Consider the following 11969-nt stretch of genomic DNA (forward strand, 5'->3'; position numbering starts at 1 on the left):
GTTTATTGGCATAAACATTTGAGTGTCATCTAATGTTACATAGCATGACTGTTTCGGACTGTCTTACTTATAGTAAGTGCAGATCCAAATGGCTACTGTGATGCAGTGTATCCCATACACCCATGAGAGGTCCTAGTCTATTGCCTGTGTGTCAGGGGCAAAGTCGGAAACATCTTGTATATATTTACTTCTACCTCATGTAATTACTATGTAGTATCTGGTATAGCCATGTCGGAAATCTCCTCTCCAATGAGTGAAGAGTTGATGCCCTTTCATCCTATCATGCCACAAATTAAAGACAATGGCAAGAATATCGGTGTAAATACAGCAGTGTAAGTAGTTGTCACACACTGATTTTTCAGTCGTGTTGAAGTAGTATGTGGTGCAATACAACTCTGTTTGGGTTAAGGGAACCCATTAACTTTGTTATTTAATGATTTGTTTTTTTTCTCTTAATTTAGTTTCTCTTTCTCTCTCTATTATATACATATAGATATATATATAAATTGATAGCTTTAATCAAATAGGAGGTCCTGTATATGGTTGTATGTAGGAGTTCAGGAGAGACGGATGATCACTCAAAGCTGTATATCAGAAACATGGGAATCATGGTTGTTGTGGACTACACATTGGAGAACACCTTCCAATAGCTAGCCCAGCAGGCCACCTAGTAATGAATCAAACACTATTGAGTTTTTTTCTTATTTTTTTTAAGCAAAAAGAATTTGGTTTATGTAGAAACAAGCAATGTTTTGAAATTGGATACCTTCCTCTCATTTAAAAGTTAAAGCTAAAAAAAAAGGAAAGAAAGAAATTTAAATGTATATCCCCCCCCCCCCCCGCCCTTTCATTGTACCCAGAATCAAACACGTTTTTCCTCTGTACGTGTGCGCAGATGTGGAAAAAACAAAAAAAAGGGAACCCCAGGATATATCCAAAGGGGTGATAGATACTAGTGTACAGTGTGTGTGCGTGTTTGTGTGTGTGCGTATATAATCTGAAATATATATATTTTATATATATAAGATTGTGTTAGGGCTTGAATGTGGCGTACCCTGATTATCTTTTCGTCTATCTGGTTTTACAAAGAAAAACAAATGACACGAAGGTACAGACTCTTTTCCAAACCTCCTCGCCAAGTCCTGTTATATAAATCAAAGGAGGATGAAAGCAAAATATCATAATCAACCAACAAACAAAAAGTAGGGGGAAAATAAAAACTATAGCAACAGACATCAGACCCTCCTAAACAGCCCCCCTTGGCCCACCCAAACCCTAGGGGGGGGGGGGGGGGGTCAGCTTGGTTGTACAGCGCAGTGAAACATAACTTACATATTAGCTCTTTGTTGTCGTCATTTTTTTTTCTTCATTTTTTCATTTTTTTACACATACACTCGTGATCAAGGCACAGGGATCTTCTACACGTTATTTTTTTTCTTCAATAAAGTTGTACAAAATAATACATTTTACAGTCTGTACAAGAATAATAAGTCCAGCAGTAAAATAAAAAGACAAAAATGTTCAAAGCCCGGACTGGGATGGGATCAGGAAGGGTGAGGAGCAAGACAAGGGGGGCAAGTGTGCAGGTGGCCAAAGCATGTGAGGTGAGTGAGTGTGTGTGTGTGTGTGTGTGTGTGTGTGTGTGTGTGTGTGTGTGTGTGTGTGTGTGTGTGTGTGTGTGTGTGTGTGTGTGTGTGTGTGTGTGTGTGTGTGTGTGTGTGTGTTTGTCCCATCTTTTTACATCATGCCTCAACCGATGTTTCTTTTTTCACCCTTGATCGTCATTAATGAAGAGTCGGGTGTTGTGTGGGGTCAACCAAAATCACAATCATTTTGGAAGTTGTTTGGACAGTTTGTGAACCAGTCGTTCGTCAAACCATATGGTTGTTTCAAAAACTCGATAAATATTTGGATCAATCAATTTGCGGAGGCTAGAACTTAATATATACACATATCTCAGGAAGAGTGTTCCTCTTGGATGGTTTTCTGAGGATTGAATGTCTTCCTCTGGTTGGCCTTTATTCCAGATGGCTAAGAAGACACCATCCTTCTCTTGGCTACACAGTGATTTACAGCAAAGTAGTACTATGGCAACGAGTGACTCCATGAACAACAGTGTTCTAATCATGTTTTGGTAAAAAAAAGAAAGAAGATAAAATGAATGGATTAATTATTTCAAGTTTGTTTAATAGAGGCAGGGAAGGAAGAGGACACGGCGGAGTCAAGGCTGTGTGTGTGTTTGTGGGAATGAGTGTGTGCGTTGTTGTTTGTGTGTGTGTGGGGGGGTCGTTAAGCTTAAATGGTGTGCAAGGGCAGATCGCACACACTGTGTACACCAACACACAACATGGGGGGGGGGGGGGGGAACAAAACTGTTAAACAAATGTTGAATTGTATTATTACAGGAATATATCATATTTATATATACATATTTATATACAGACATATAAATATATATATATATGTATATAGCTTGGATCTTTTTTGCACTGCATGAAGTTCACTGGTATGCATGGAGTTATGTATTGAATGTTTTTGTTTTGTTTTCTCGTTGACTTTTGCCCCCCAAAGAGCTGGTCTTGCACTCGTTGGTCAGCTGGTCCACTTCTTGAACCAAGACCAGAACCGTCTCACAACCCTGCTCCCCCTCCTCTAGAGTCTGCCTTACCCCCACTTCGCCATCTGAATATGTTGTCCTTTGCCCCCCCCAGCCAATCCAATGGGTGAAAGGGACCTCTTCGTCATGTGTGACGTCCCCCACAAAATGAACTCACAAAAAAAGAGTCCAGAGTTAGCTCGCACGATGCATCAATGAAAAGAGTACGTCTTGATTCTACCTATGTGTGGGTTTGTGTGTTTTACTTTTGTGTTTCGTCTATGAAGTGATACAATGAAACCTTGATCTCCGGTTAAGTTTGAACTCAGATGAAAGTGTGTGTGTGTGTGTGTGTGTGTGTGTGTGTGTGTGTGTGTGTGTGTGTGTGTGTGTGTGTGTGATTGTGTGTGTTTATTCATCTGTGTATGACAGAGTCAGAGAGCTAAAATGATCCATCGTCTGTCCATTGGAAAACAATATTCCAGTCTCTTTCTTCCAGGAGGTCAGGGCAAGGTTCTGGGGGGGGCTGGGGGTTGGGAGGGGGTGTCTCGGCAGAGTCAAGCAGTCTGGCCTCGTGTCGCAGTGGCCCGCGGACGAGCGCGTCTTCAAAGTAATGTCCTGCACGGCTGTGGTTGCACGTGGTCTGGTCTTCACCAGCCAACCCCGCCGCCCTGGGACATGTGGACAGGTCGTTTGGTCAGTTAGGTGGGTGGGTTTATAGGTCGGTGGAACGGTCGTTAGGGGGAGGGGCAGGATGGGGGGGAGGGGTAGGGGAGGCGGGGGGCGGGTGGTGGCGGTGTCTTTTTGTTATCGTCCCAGCGGTCCGATCACAAGAGCTCGTACTGCCGCAGGTGCATGCGCTGGATGATGTCCCGGCAGTCGCTGAAGACGCGGCGGATGTTCTCCGTGTCCACGGCGCACGTGAAGTGGGGGTAGCAGTAGTGGCGGCCGTCCCCGCTCGCCGTGCTGATCCTCTGCAGGGGGGCACAGAGGGTGGGGGTTAAGTTAGCGCTTCGTCCTGCTTTGAGGACCAGATGTATTGAAAAGGGAACAGGAAAAAATGCAACTACGACCAGAATTTTAGATCGCCTGGGTACTTCAGAAGAGTGGAGCAATATCCCTGAAATTGTATTGCTTTTACGGAGCAAGGCACACAGAGTGCAAAGGAGGCGGGCTGTAGATTCCTCTTCCTTCGTATAAGACCCAAATCTATTTTAGACGCGAAACCTTCTAAAACATTATTTCCCGTCCGTCCTGACACGGCCGTGTGTTTTGGGCATGAGGAATGCATTTAGTTATTAATTTGTTGTTAAACACATATAAGCTGCCATTATGTGAATGCATTCAATTTCCACGGAAGTTCATGGGAATAACTCTTTTTAAAGAGCGGTCAAGTACAGGAGTTGAATTAGGCTGGATCCAATCTTCGATTGCTCTTTTGTTGACTGGGTTGAGCAAATGAAAACAAGGTAAGGTAAAGCAAGGTAAAAGGCTGACGTTTAGCGCTAAGGGGTCGGTTTCGGGTTTGGGGATAGGGTGAGGGTTAGGGTTTTAACATTGTATTTAAAAATGGCTCGTACCAGAAATTCGTCCCGGATGAAGTACTTTGCTCTTGTTACGCGAGGATCCTCTCCTTGTTCTGGAATTGCTGTTGAGAGTACAGACCATTAGTACTTCATAACTGTACATCTTGTAGTGCAGATGAACTACTTTATTAACATTGACTTGCTGTTGCTCAAGTTTGTAAGATTCCATTCAAACAGACTGAAGCCAGAGTACCATCAGAAGACGAAGAGGAAGAGGAAGACGAAGACGAAGAGGAAGACGAAGACGAAGACGAAGAAGAAGAAGAAGAAGAAGAAGAAGAAGAAGAAGAAGAAGAAGAAGAAGAAGAAGAAGAAGAAGAAGAAGAAGAAGGAGAAATAGAAGAAGGGTGATAAGAAGAAGATGAGGAAGAAGAATAACAAGAAGGAGAAAAATAAATTACCATCATCCGGTGTAGTGTAGCGTTCAAACTCAAAGAAATAATCTTCGATTTTTGATTTCCCTGCTAGAACCTTCTCTGCTAGCAGATCCTGTTTGTTCAAGAAGAGGATAACTGAAATGGTCCGTAGCCACCTGGGAAGAGAGCAAAGACAACATTTATAAATTCGATGACCCCAAGCATATGGTCCATCTACTGTCCCTGAACAGTAGATGGACCCTGTCCCTGAATGTTCTACAGCCTATACATGGATGTAGCTTTACTGAATAATAATATTTAGATGGTGTTATCTGGAAAAATCGTTGGGCTTTTTATTCTGATTCGCACATTTTTATACTTTTCAAAAGCAAATTGTATTTCTAACCATGCATAGCATCATGAATAAAAGACGTGTTTGTACTTTATGTTTGACCCATTTATATAGTCTGGCAAAACATAACCTCTGAACAAAAACATTTTCAACGATGACAGGATCCGCGTGTGACGATGTCACTCCAGGAAGCTGGAGGACTTGTCTTCTAAACGACTTACCTATTGTTCCAGATGTTCTTGAAGAGATTGAGGGCCTCTTGCAGCCTGTTTGTATGATTGTCTTCTCTGATCACCATGTTGTAACTGCTACTGGCCACCACAAAGATAATGGCCGTCACATCTGTTTCTCACAGACACACGACACACATAGACACACACACACACAGACACGCACAAGGAAATATTTTATAACCCCCATTGCGAGTGATGGCCTGGCCTTAACATTTACTCTTTAGAAGAAATGAGAAGGTAAATGTTGATGTATCGATATAAACATGAGCTGGGGTGGTCCGGGGCCAACTAGGCCTTACCGTTAAAACACTGGATCCATTTTCGGCGCTCATCCCTCTGTCCTCCCACGTCAAACATGCTGTTGAGCAGAAAGCAGGTTGGGACAAATAAAGTGACAGCACTAGACACAATAGAGAATCCGTCATTCATTTAACAACATAATGATATCTCACCCAAGATTAATTGCAAAAAACACATCTTCTAACGAATGACATGACCTTCATTCTTACATATTTTTTAAGAGAGCTACAATTCATTAAGATATCCATACACATCTCAGTATGGGAAGAACAAATTCATTGAAAAAAAAAAAGTCTTCTGTGTTCCAGCTCATCACACCCTACCTCCCGCCAAAAAGCATTGCTAAATCAAAACATAAGTCAAGACGAGAACCCACTGGAAGTTGACTTTGTCTATTTGAAAGGTTGTCTCGAAGATCCCAGACGTCAGCACTCGGCATCTCAGTAAGTCCTGAAGGAGAAGGAGAGAAATGGGGGTCTTGAGAGTTGAACGATGCAAACACTATGGTGGATTCGCAACATGAGGGTACATGTTAAAAAATGAGGAATCAAGCAATATTTATCATACAAATAAATGAATAAATGATGAGAGTTAAAGGAAGAGGAGAGGATTATATCATTATTGACTTCAGAAATGTGGCATTCTGTGCAGTTAGCCTAACGAACATAAGCTTCTACAATGTGTGTGTGTGTGTGTGTGTGTGTGTGTGTGTGTGTGTGTGTGTGTGTGTGTGTGTGTGTGTGTGTGTGTGTGTGTGTGTGTGTGTGTGTCTGTGTGTCTGTGTGTAGTTGTTTTGTTTGTTTGTTTGTGTATTAGGTATGCACCGAATATTTGGCATGTTCGGCATGTTCGGCCGAAAATGGCCCAAAACATAATATTCGGTTTCAGCCGAAGGAGTAAAAAGGCCAAACATAATACACCGAACATTTTTAATAAAAAAAATAATAAATAAATTAAAAATTAAAAATTTACTCATTTATTTAAAGGTACATTGTTCTTAAATTCTTGCTATAATGTCTGCTGGAATGTTAGAAAACGTTCAGTATTAAATAAATATTTTCTATCAAATTTGTAATTGATTTTTTTTATAGAAAAGCAAGACAAGAAAGTTTATAAAGGACATTTAATTGTTTGATTTATGCAATGGTGAAAAATTTAAGCAAAAGGAATGAAAAACATTAAAAGCCACATTCGGTATTCTGTTTCAGTATATTCGGTTTCGGTTTCGGCCAAGAATTTTCATTTCGGTGCATCCCTATTGTGTATGTTTGTGTCTGTAGATATCTTACCTGATCACTTGGTGTATAATCACTTTGCCGGACGATATCGATTCGGTCTAAGAAGCTACAAAAGACATTGGTAAAGTTTTAAGCAACAGAGAGCCAGATGATGTAAAGAAAACAAATACTCGATTACCTGGACAGAAAATAATTATTGTTCAATAATTGTAAACAGGACAAAAATATTTCCCGCTTTTGATTGTCATCTTTAAATTGGACGTCATCTATGAGTTAATTATTCACTGTGAAAGTCCAACAGTTGTGATGTGTACGTCTATAACTGCCTACTTTATAATACACTGATTAATTTTCATTTGAAAATTATCAAAAAGTTATAACCCAAATGCACACACACAATCACAAATAGACAGTTACAATGCAGTCAAAAGAAACTGAGTAAGATAAAGATGTAAAAACAAGAATGTGTTCCTTGAAAGGCCAGCAGAGGGCATGTGCTCAGCTGAGCGCTGGGAGGAGAGCAGTCTGAGTCACCAGCAGGCAGATTGCTCTGTCAACCCAGAGCAGGCTAGTCAATGAAGCTGCTGTAGTAGTTTATGCGCTATGACGAGGAGGTGTGTGTGTCAGTGTGTGTGTGTGTGTCTGTGTGTGTGTGCGTGTGTGCGCGCGCGTGTGTGTGTGTGTGTGTGTGTGTGTGTGTGTGTGTGTGTGTTTCCTTTTTAATAATAATGATAACAACAATGATCATATATTTTATTCTATTAAAAACAAGCATGTAGTTAAGAGATCTCAACATACGATGGCTGAATAAGACTAAATAAACCTTTCATCTTAAAAAGCACAAAGAGCTTATATGGTTTTAAAATCACAGTTTGTGCCCATGGTAAGATGAGGTGCACTGGTATGTGTGTGTGTGTGTGTGTGTGTGTGTGTGTGTGTGTATGTGTTTGTATGCGTGTCTGTGTGTGTGCTGCACTATATTCAGTATGCTGCATAATACCTACTTGTGCAAGCTCTATAGCGCATGCTTTGCAAGCACAATGACATTCACCACAAATCAATTATTGAAAATCTTGTAAATCTAGTAAAACGTTTAAAAACAAGGAACGGAACGAGGGAACAAGAATTATTTTGAATTGTTCCCACTTAAACAAGAAAAACTTTCGTTACTTTGCTTTCAGTGTTTCAAAGCATTAAAAGCTATTGTCCTGAGCTATGAGAGTGACCGACGGTATTAACGGATATCTGGGAGCTAATTGTCCCAGAGAAATTTGCTGCGAGAGAGGGACAGAGTACTGCTCTGGTCCCAGTATCTGCAGCCTTCTTGCAGTGTGCGTGCCCTTCCGTGGTACGCTCCAACACGCACCCCGTGTGGAGGCCCTCCATCGCTACACTCCCACACGGACCCTGTATGCAGACTCTCTTATGGTACACCCTAACACAGACCCCGTGTGGAGGCCCTCCATCGCTACACTCCCACACGGACCCTGTATGCAGACTCTCTTATGGTACACCCTAACACAGACCCCGTGTGGAGGCCCTCCATCGCTACACTCCCACACGGACCCTGTATGCAGACCCTCTTATGGTACACCCTAACACTCACCCATGTGGAGGCCCTCCATCGCTGCACTCCCACACGGACCCTGTGTGCGGGCTCTTACGGTACTATCCAACACGGATCCTGTGTGCGGGCCCCCCATCGCTACACTCCAACAGGAACCCGGTGTGAGGGCCCTCCTGCGGTACCCTCCCAGGGGGCACTACAACAGGGACCCGTATGCGGGCCCTTCTGTGGTACACTCCCACACGGACCCCGTGTGAGGGCCCTCCCAGGGTACACTCCCACACGGACCCCGTGTGAGGGCCCTTTGGCCTGGACAGCTGGCTTGATGGTGCCGGCACTTTTTTTCTCACACACATTGTTTAGTCACTCACCGATACACACTAGCGTGCACGCCTGCACACTCAGACTTAAAATACACAGTGGTTTGGAAACATTCAAACCAGTTGTCCTGTCCTTTCAGATACAAACGGCCCCATAGCGTCAGAACAACAGCAGAGTTTCCACATTGACATGGGAACGAGGAAGGAGTTCAACAAAGGCGTTAGTCGGGGGAGCCATGTTTGTCGGTGCGACTCCAGTCCAGCGCCTCAGTACAGGCTCTAGCGCAGCCGCTCTGCTGCTGTGGTTCAGACTCTTCCCTTCGGTGCAAACATGCACCAAAGGGAAGAAATGATGTTATTTTATTATTATTGTCAATGTCCAAGCCACCTAATTAGTGTCCAGCAAAATCAGTAAGCCACACTAAGTGACAATTCACTTGTAACCGCTTAAGCTGCTAATGCTAACGACGACGATCCAAATCCATCCTAAAAAGGATTTGCTCATCGCCGCTGTGCTGGTAATCTCCCGCTTCGCATCATTACTCACTAGTCTACCCCGTTTCTGACTAATTGCGTCTGCCTTTTGTTTCGGTACAGTTGCCGGGGAAAGATGCAGGCCGGTCTAGCAGCTGCCTCTTGGGGGAGCGGAGGTATGCCGCCCCCTCTGAGACGACCAGGAATGTGGCAGGTAGGGGTGAAATGTGACAGGGGGGTTGCAGGAAGCCAGCGGCGAACACAGGAGGAAGAGGGGGAGCAAAGCCCTGGTCGAAAGACCCACTGGACGGACCAGAGACAGATTTAGACAGAGGAGAAGAGAATGTCACGAAAATAATGTAAAAAGGGGAGAAAAAAAAGGGAGAGGCATGGAGAAGATTTGAGGCAGAAATAAATACAGACACACAACTTTGGGAAGCATCAATGCCTTTTTTTGCTGTGCCAAAGTAAGTCTACCCAAGTAGGCTGGGTGGCTAAGCTAAGCCTAACTAAGATACACTATTCTACCCAATCGCAATGCTACCGCATGCTCACCATGCGCGCAGACACACAAACACACGCTTGTTAGACATCAAATGCCCTATCTGCACTCTTCCTTGCTTAAACACAGCGTGTGAAACCATTTCCAAAATCACAGAAATATACTGATTTAAAAAACAAAGTGATTTTGAATTGGGCATATAACGTGAGGGAGCGGTGTATAATAGGTGACATGGCTGCTACCCCAGGGAGCAGAATACAGCTCAGCCTGTGTTTATCTTCAGCTCTGGTCGGAGGCACCGACAGACCAGAGCACAAATACACTGCTCAATTTTTAGCCACTTCTTCCTATTAATAGCAGAGGTGCCAATAATAACCGTGACTACCGAGTTGAACCAAAGAAATGGCTGGCCCAGTAACGGAACACACAGGACTGTCAAGCATTGCAGGGCAGGGTTATTCTGAGGTAGCAAAGGGCTTGATTCAAAACCTCAAAATACATGCAGAGCACTCCACTGGTTGTTAAAAATAGCCTAGTATTTATTTAAAGGGTATATACCCTGTCCTTTTAATGTTTGTTTTTTTTAGGATAATTGTGTTGCGTTTAACCATCTTTGAAGATTATTATAAGGATTGAAAGGGTAAGTTTGGGCAATAAAAAGTGAACTATGGTTACACACACACACACACACACACACACACACACACAGACACACACACACACACACACACACACACACACACAAATACTATTTGCTAAACACAAAACTACATCTATAATCTGTTATATAGATAATCCAATGGAGCAGTTTGAGATTGGCGAAATTAATTGCCAATCAAAACATTTTTAAGAAACTTTCCACGTACTTCAATAAAAGAAAAAATATATAAATACAACATCCCTGTATTTATGGCTAAAGTATTGAAGCACTTCAACTTGTAGCTCACCCTGAAAATATCTGTTGTGTTCCCATATCAAGCAACACATTTCATTTTGCTTACTGAAACAACCGGTGACACACTGCCCCACCAACCTCTACAACAACAACAAACACTCTGAATATTGTGCGAGCCAATCCGAAAGATGTTATGTTTTAGTTACAGAAAGAAATTCCCCCTCTCCAAGCGATCTGATCAGGATCCAGCCCACTAGAAGGGGCTTGGGTGTCGCTGAAAGCCCTGTGTGCCGACAAAGCAGTTCAAACTCATATGGATGCTGCCCTCCTGTTACAGCCTTGCAGGCCCATTGAAACTGAGGACAGCCTGGTGGATATCCACAACAATGCAATACAATAAAAATACTAATGTCTTTATAGGTTTGTAGAGTATTTTAGATGTTATGATTGTTGAATTATTATTTTAACAGTTTGCTTATTAAATAACCCAATTGGAAAAATTGTTTTGAATTTTTGTAAACTCTAACAGTTTCAAGCTTATCGATTTGTTGCAAAAAAAACTGGCAACTGGAGCTGCTGTTTGCTATAACAAACTATGTCATATTTACTGAACGAGTTTAAATAATTTTAAATCTTGTTTTATAAATAATTGCCGAAGACACTTTACATAATAAAGCAAGTGACAACTTTAACCAGATTTATTAAACTACTTAAATAACTAATGTTGTAAACTTTGTGCCTTAAAAATGTCTTTCTCCTTAAGTGTTTAAGTCATTTCCTCAGCGTGAGAAATACATACAAACCCGCAAAAAAACACCCAAAACATCTGCACCTCTTTGTACAGAATCCAAGCGGCTCCACTGATCAACTAGCGACACTAACTCATGTCCCCCCCACACACACACACACACACACACACACACACACACACACACACACACACACACACACACACACACACACACACACACACACACACACACACACACACACACACACACACACACAAACACACACACAAACACACTCACGGCCGCGCGATTATGGCCCTCAAAGAAAAGTCTGAATACGTGACAATTATTTCCCATCTGGCTTGTTTTGTTTGAATTGAAGATCAACATTTGCTTTTGCTTATTATTATCTGTCTTTATTGTACTTCTTTTGCATCAAATTGTACTTATTGTGTATCGTTCTAACTCATCTCATATTGTACTTTTTCTGTTCACGCAAGTCAAATTACTCAATCATAAAATATAGAAGTAAAAGTCCTCAAAGAAAAAGTTAAGTTGCTTTAAACTGAATTAGAAAATTATTAACCCAAACTTTATTTTCACAGTTCTTATGGTTAAACAACGGCAGCACTATTTTGGAATTGTTTTAATTGTCGAAAAAATTAATAAATCCTACAATCCCGAAAAGAGGTGAAAACAACCTAGATTCCTGTTTTTCTCACAGTAGAATACGATGTTCAAACCGGTTTAAAACAACAACAATAACAACATTCAACAGGGGTCACTGCCTCTATGTATGTAAATGTTTTCGCCTCGCAG

General features: G+C 42.0%; 1 protein-coding gene across 2 annotated transcripts in view; it reads right to left on the reverse strand.

The window, feature by feature from the left end:
- Nucleotides 1–693: 693 nt before the first annotated feature.
- LOC115557233 (guanine nucleotide-binding protein G(s) subunit alpha) overlaps nt 694–11969 on the reverse strand; it is a 28725-nt gene continuing 17449 nt past the window's right edge. For both annotated transcript variants that reach the window (XM_030374897.1, XM_030374898.1), the window contains 7 exons: nt 6713–6767; nt 5800–5873; nt 5423–5481; nt 5112–5232; nt 4584–4714; nt 4177–4244; nt 694–3570 (listed from right to left, as the gene is read on the reverse strand). In XM_030374897.1, the coding sequence (XP_030230757.1) occupies nt 3424–3570; nt 4177–4244; nt 4584–4714; nt 5112–5232; nt 5423–5481; nt 5800–5873; nt 6713–6767 (655 nt within the window). In that variant the 3' untranslated portion in view covers nt 694–3423. The remainder of the gene's footprint in view (nt 3571–4176; nt 4245–4583; nt 4715–5111; nt 5233–5422; nt 5482–5799; nt 5874–6712; nt 6768–11969) is intronic.

The sequence above is a fragment of the Gadus morhua genome, chromosome 13 (assembly GCF_902167405.1).
Source record: "Gadus morhua chromosome 13, gadMor3.0, whole genome shotgun sequence".
NCBI classification, from domain to species: domain Eukaryota; kingdom Metazoa; phylum Chordata; class Actinopteri; order Gadiformes; family Gadidae; genus Gadus; species Gadus morhua.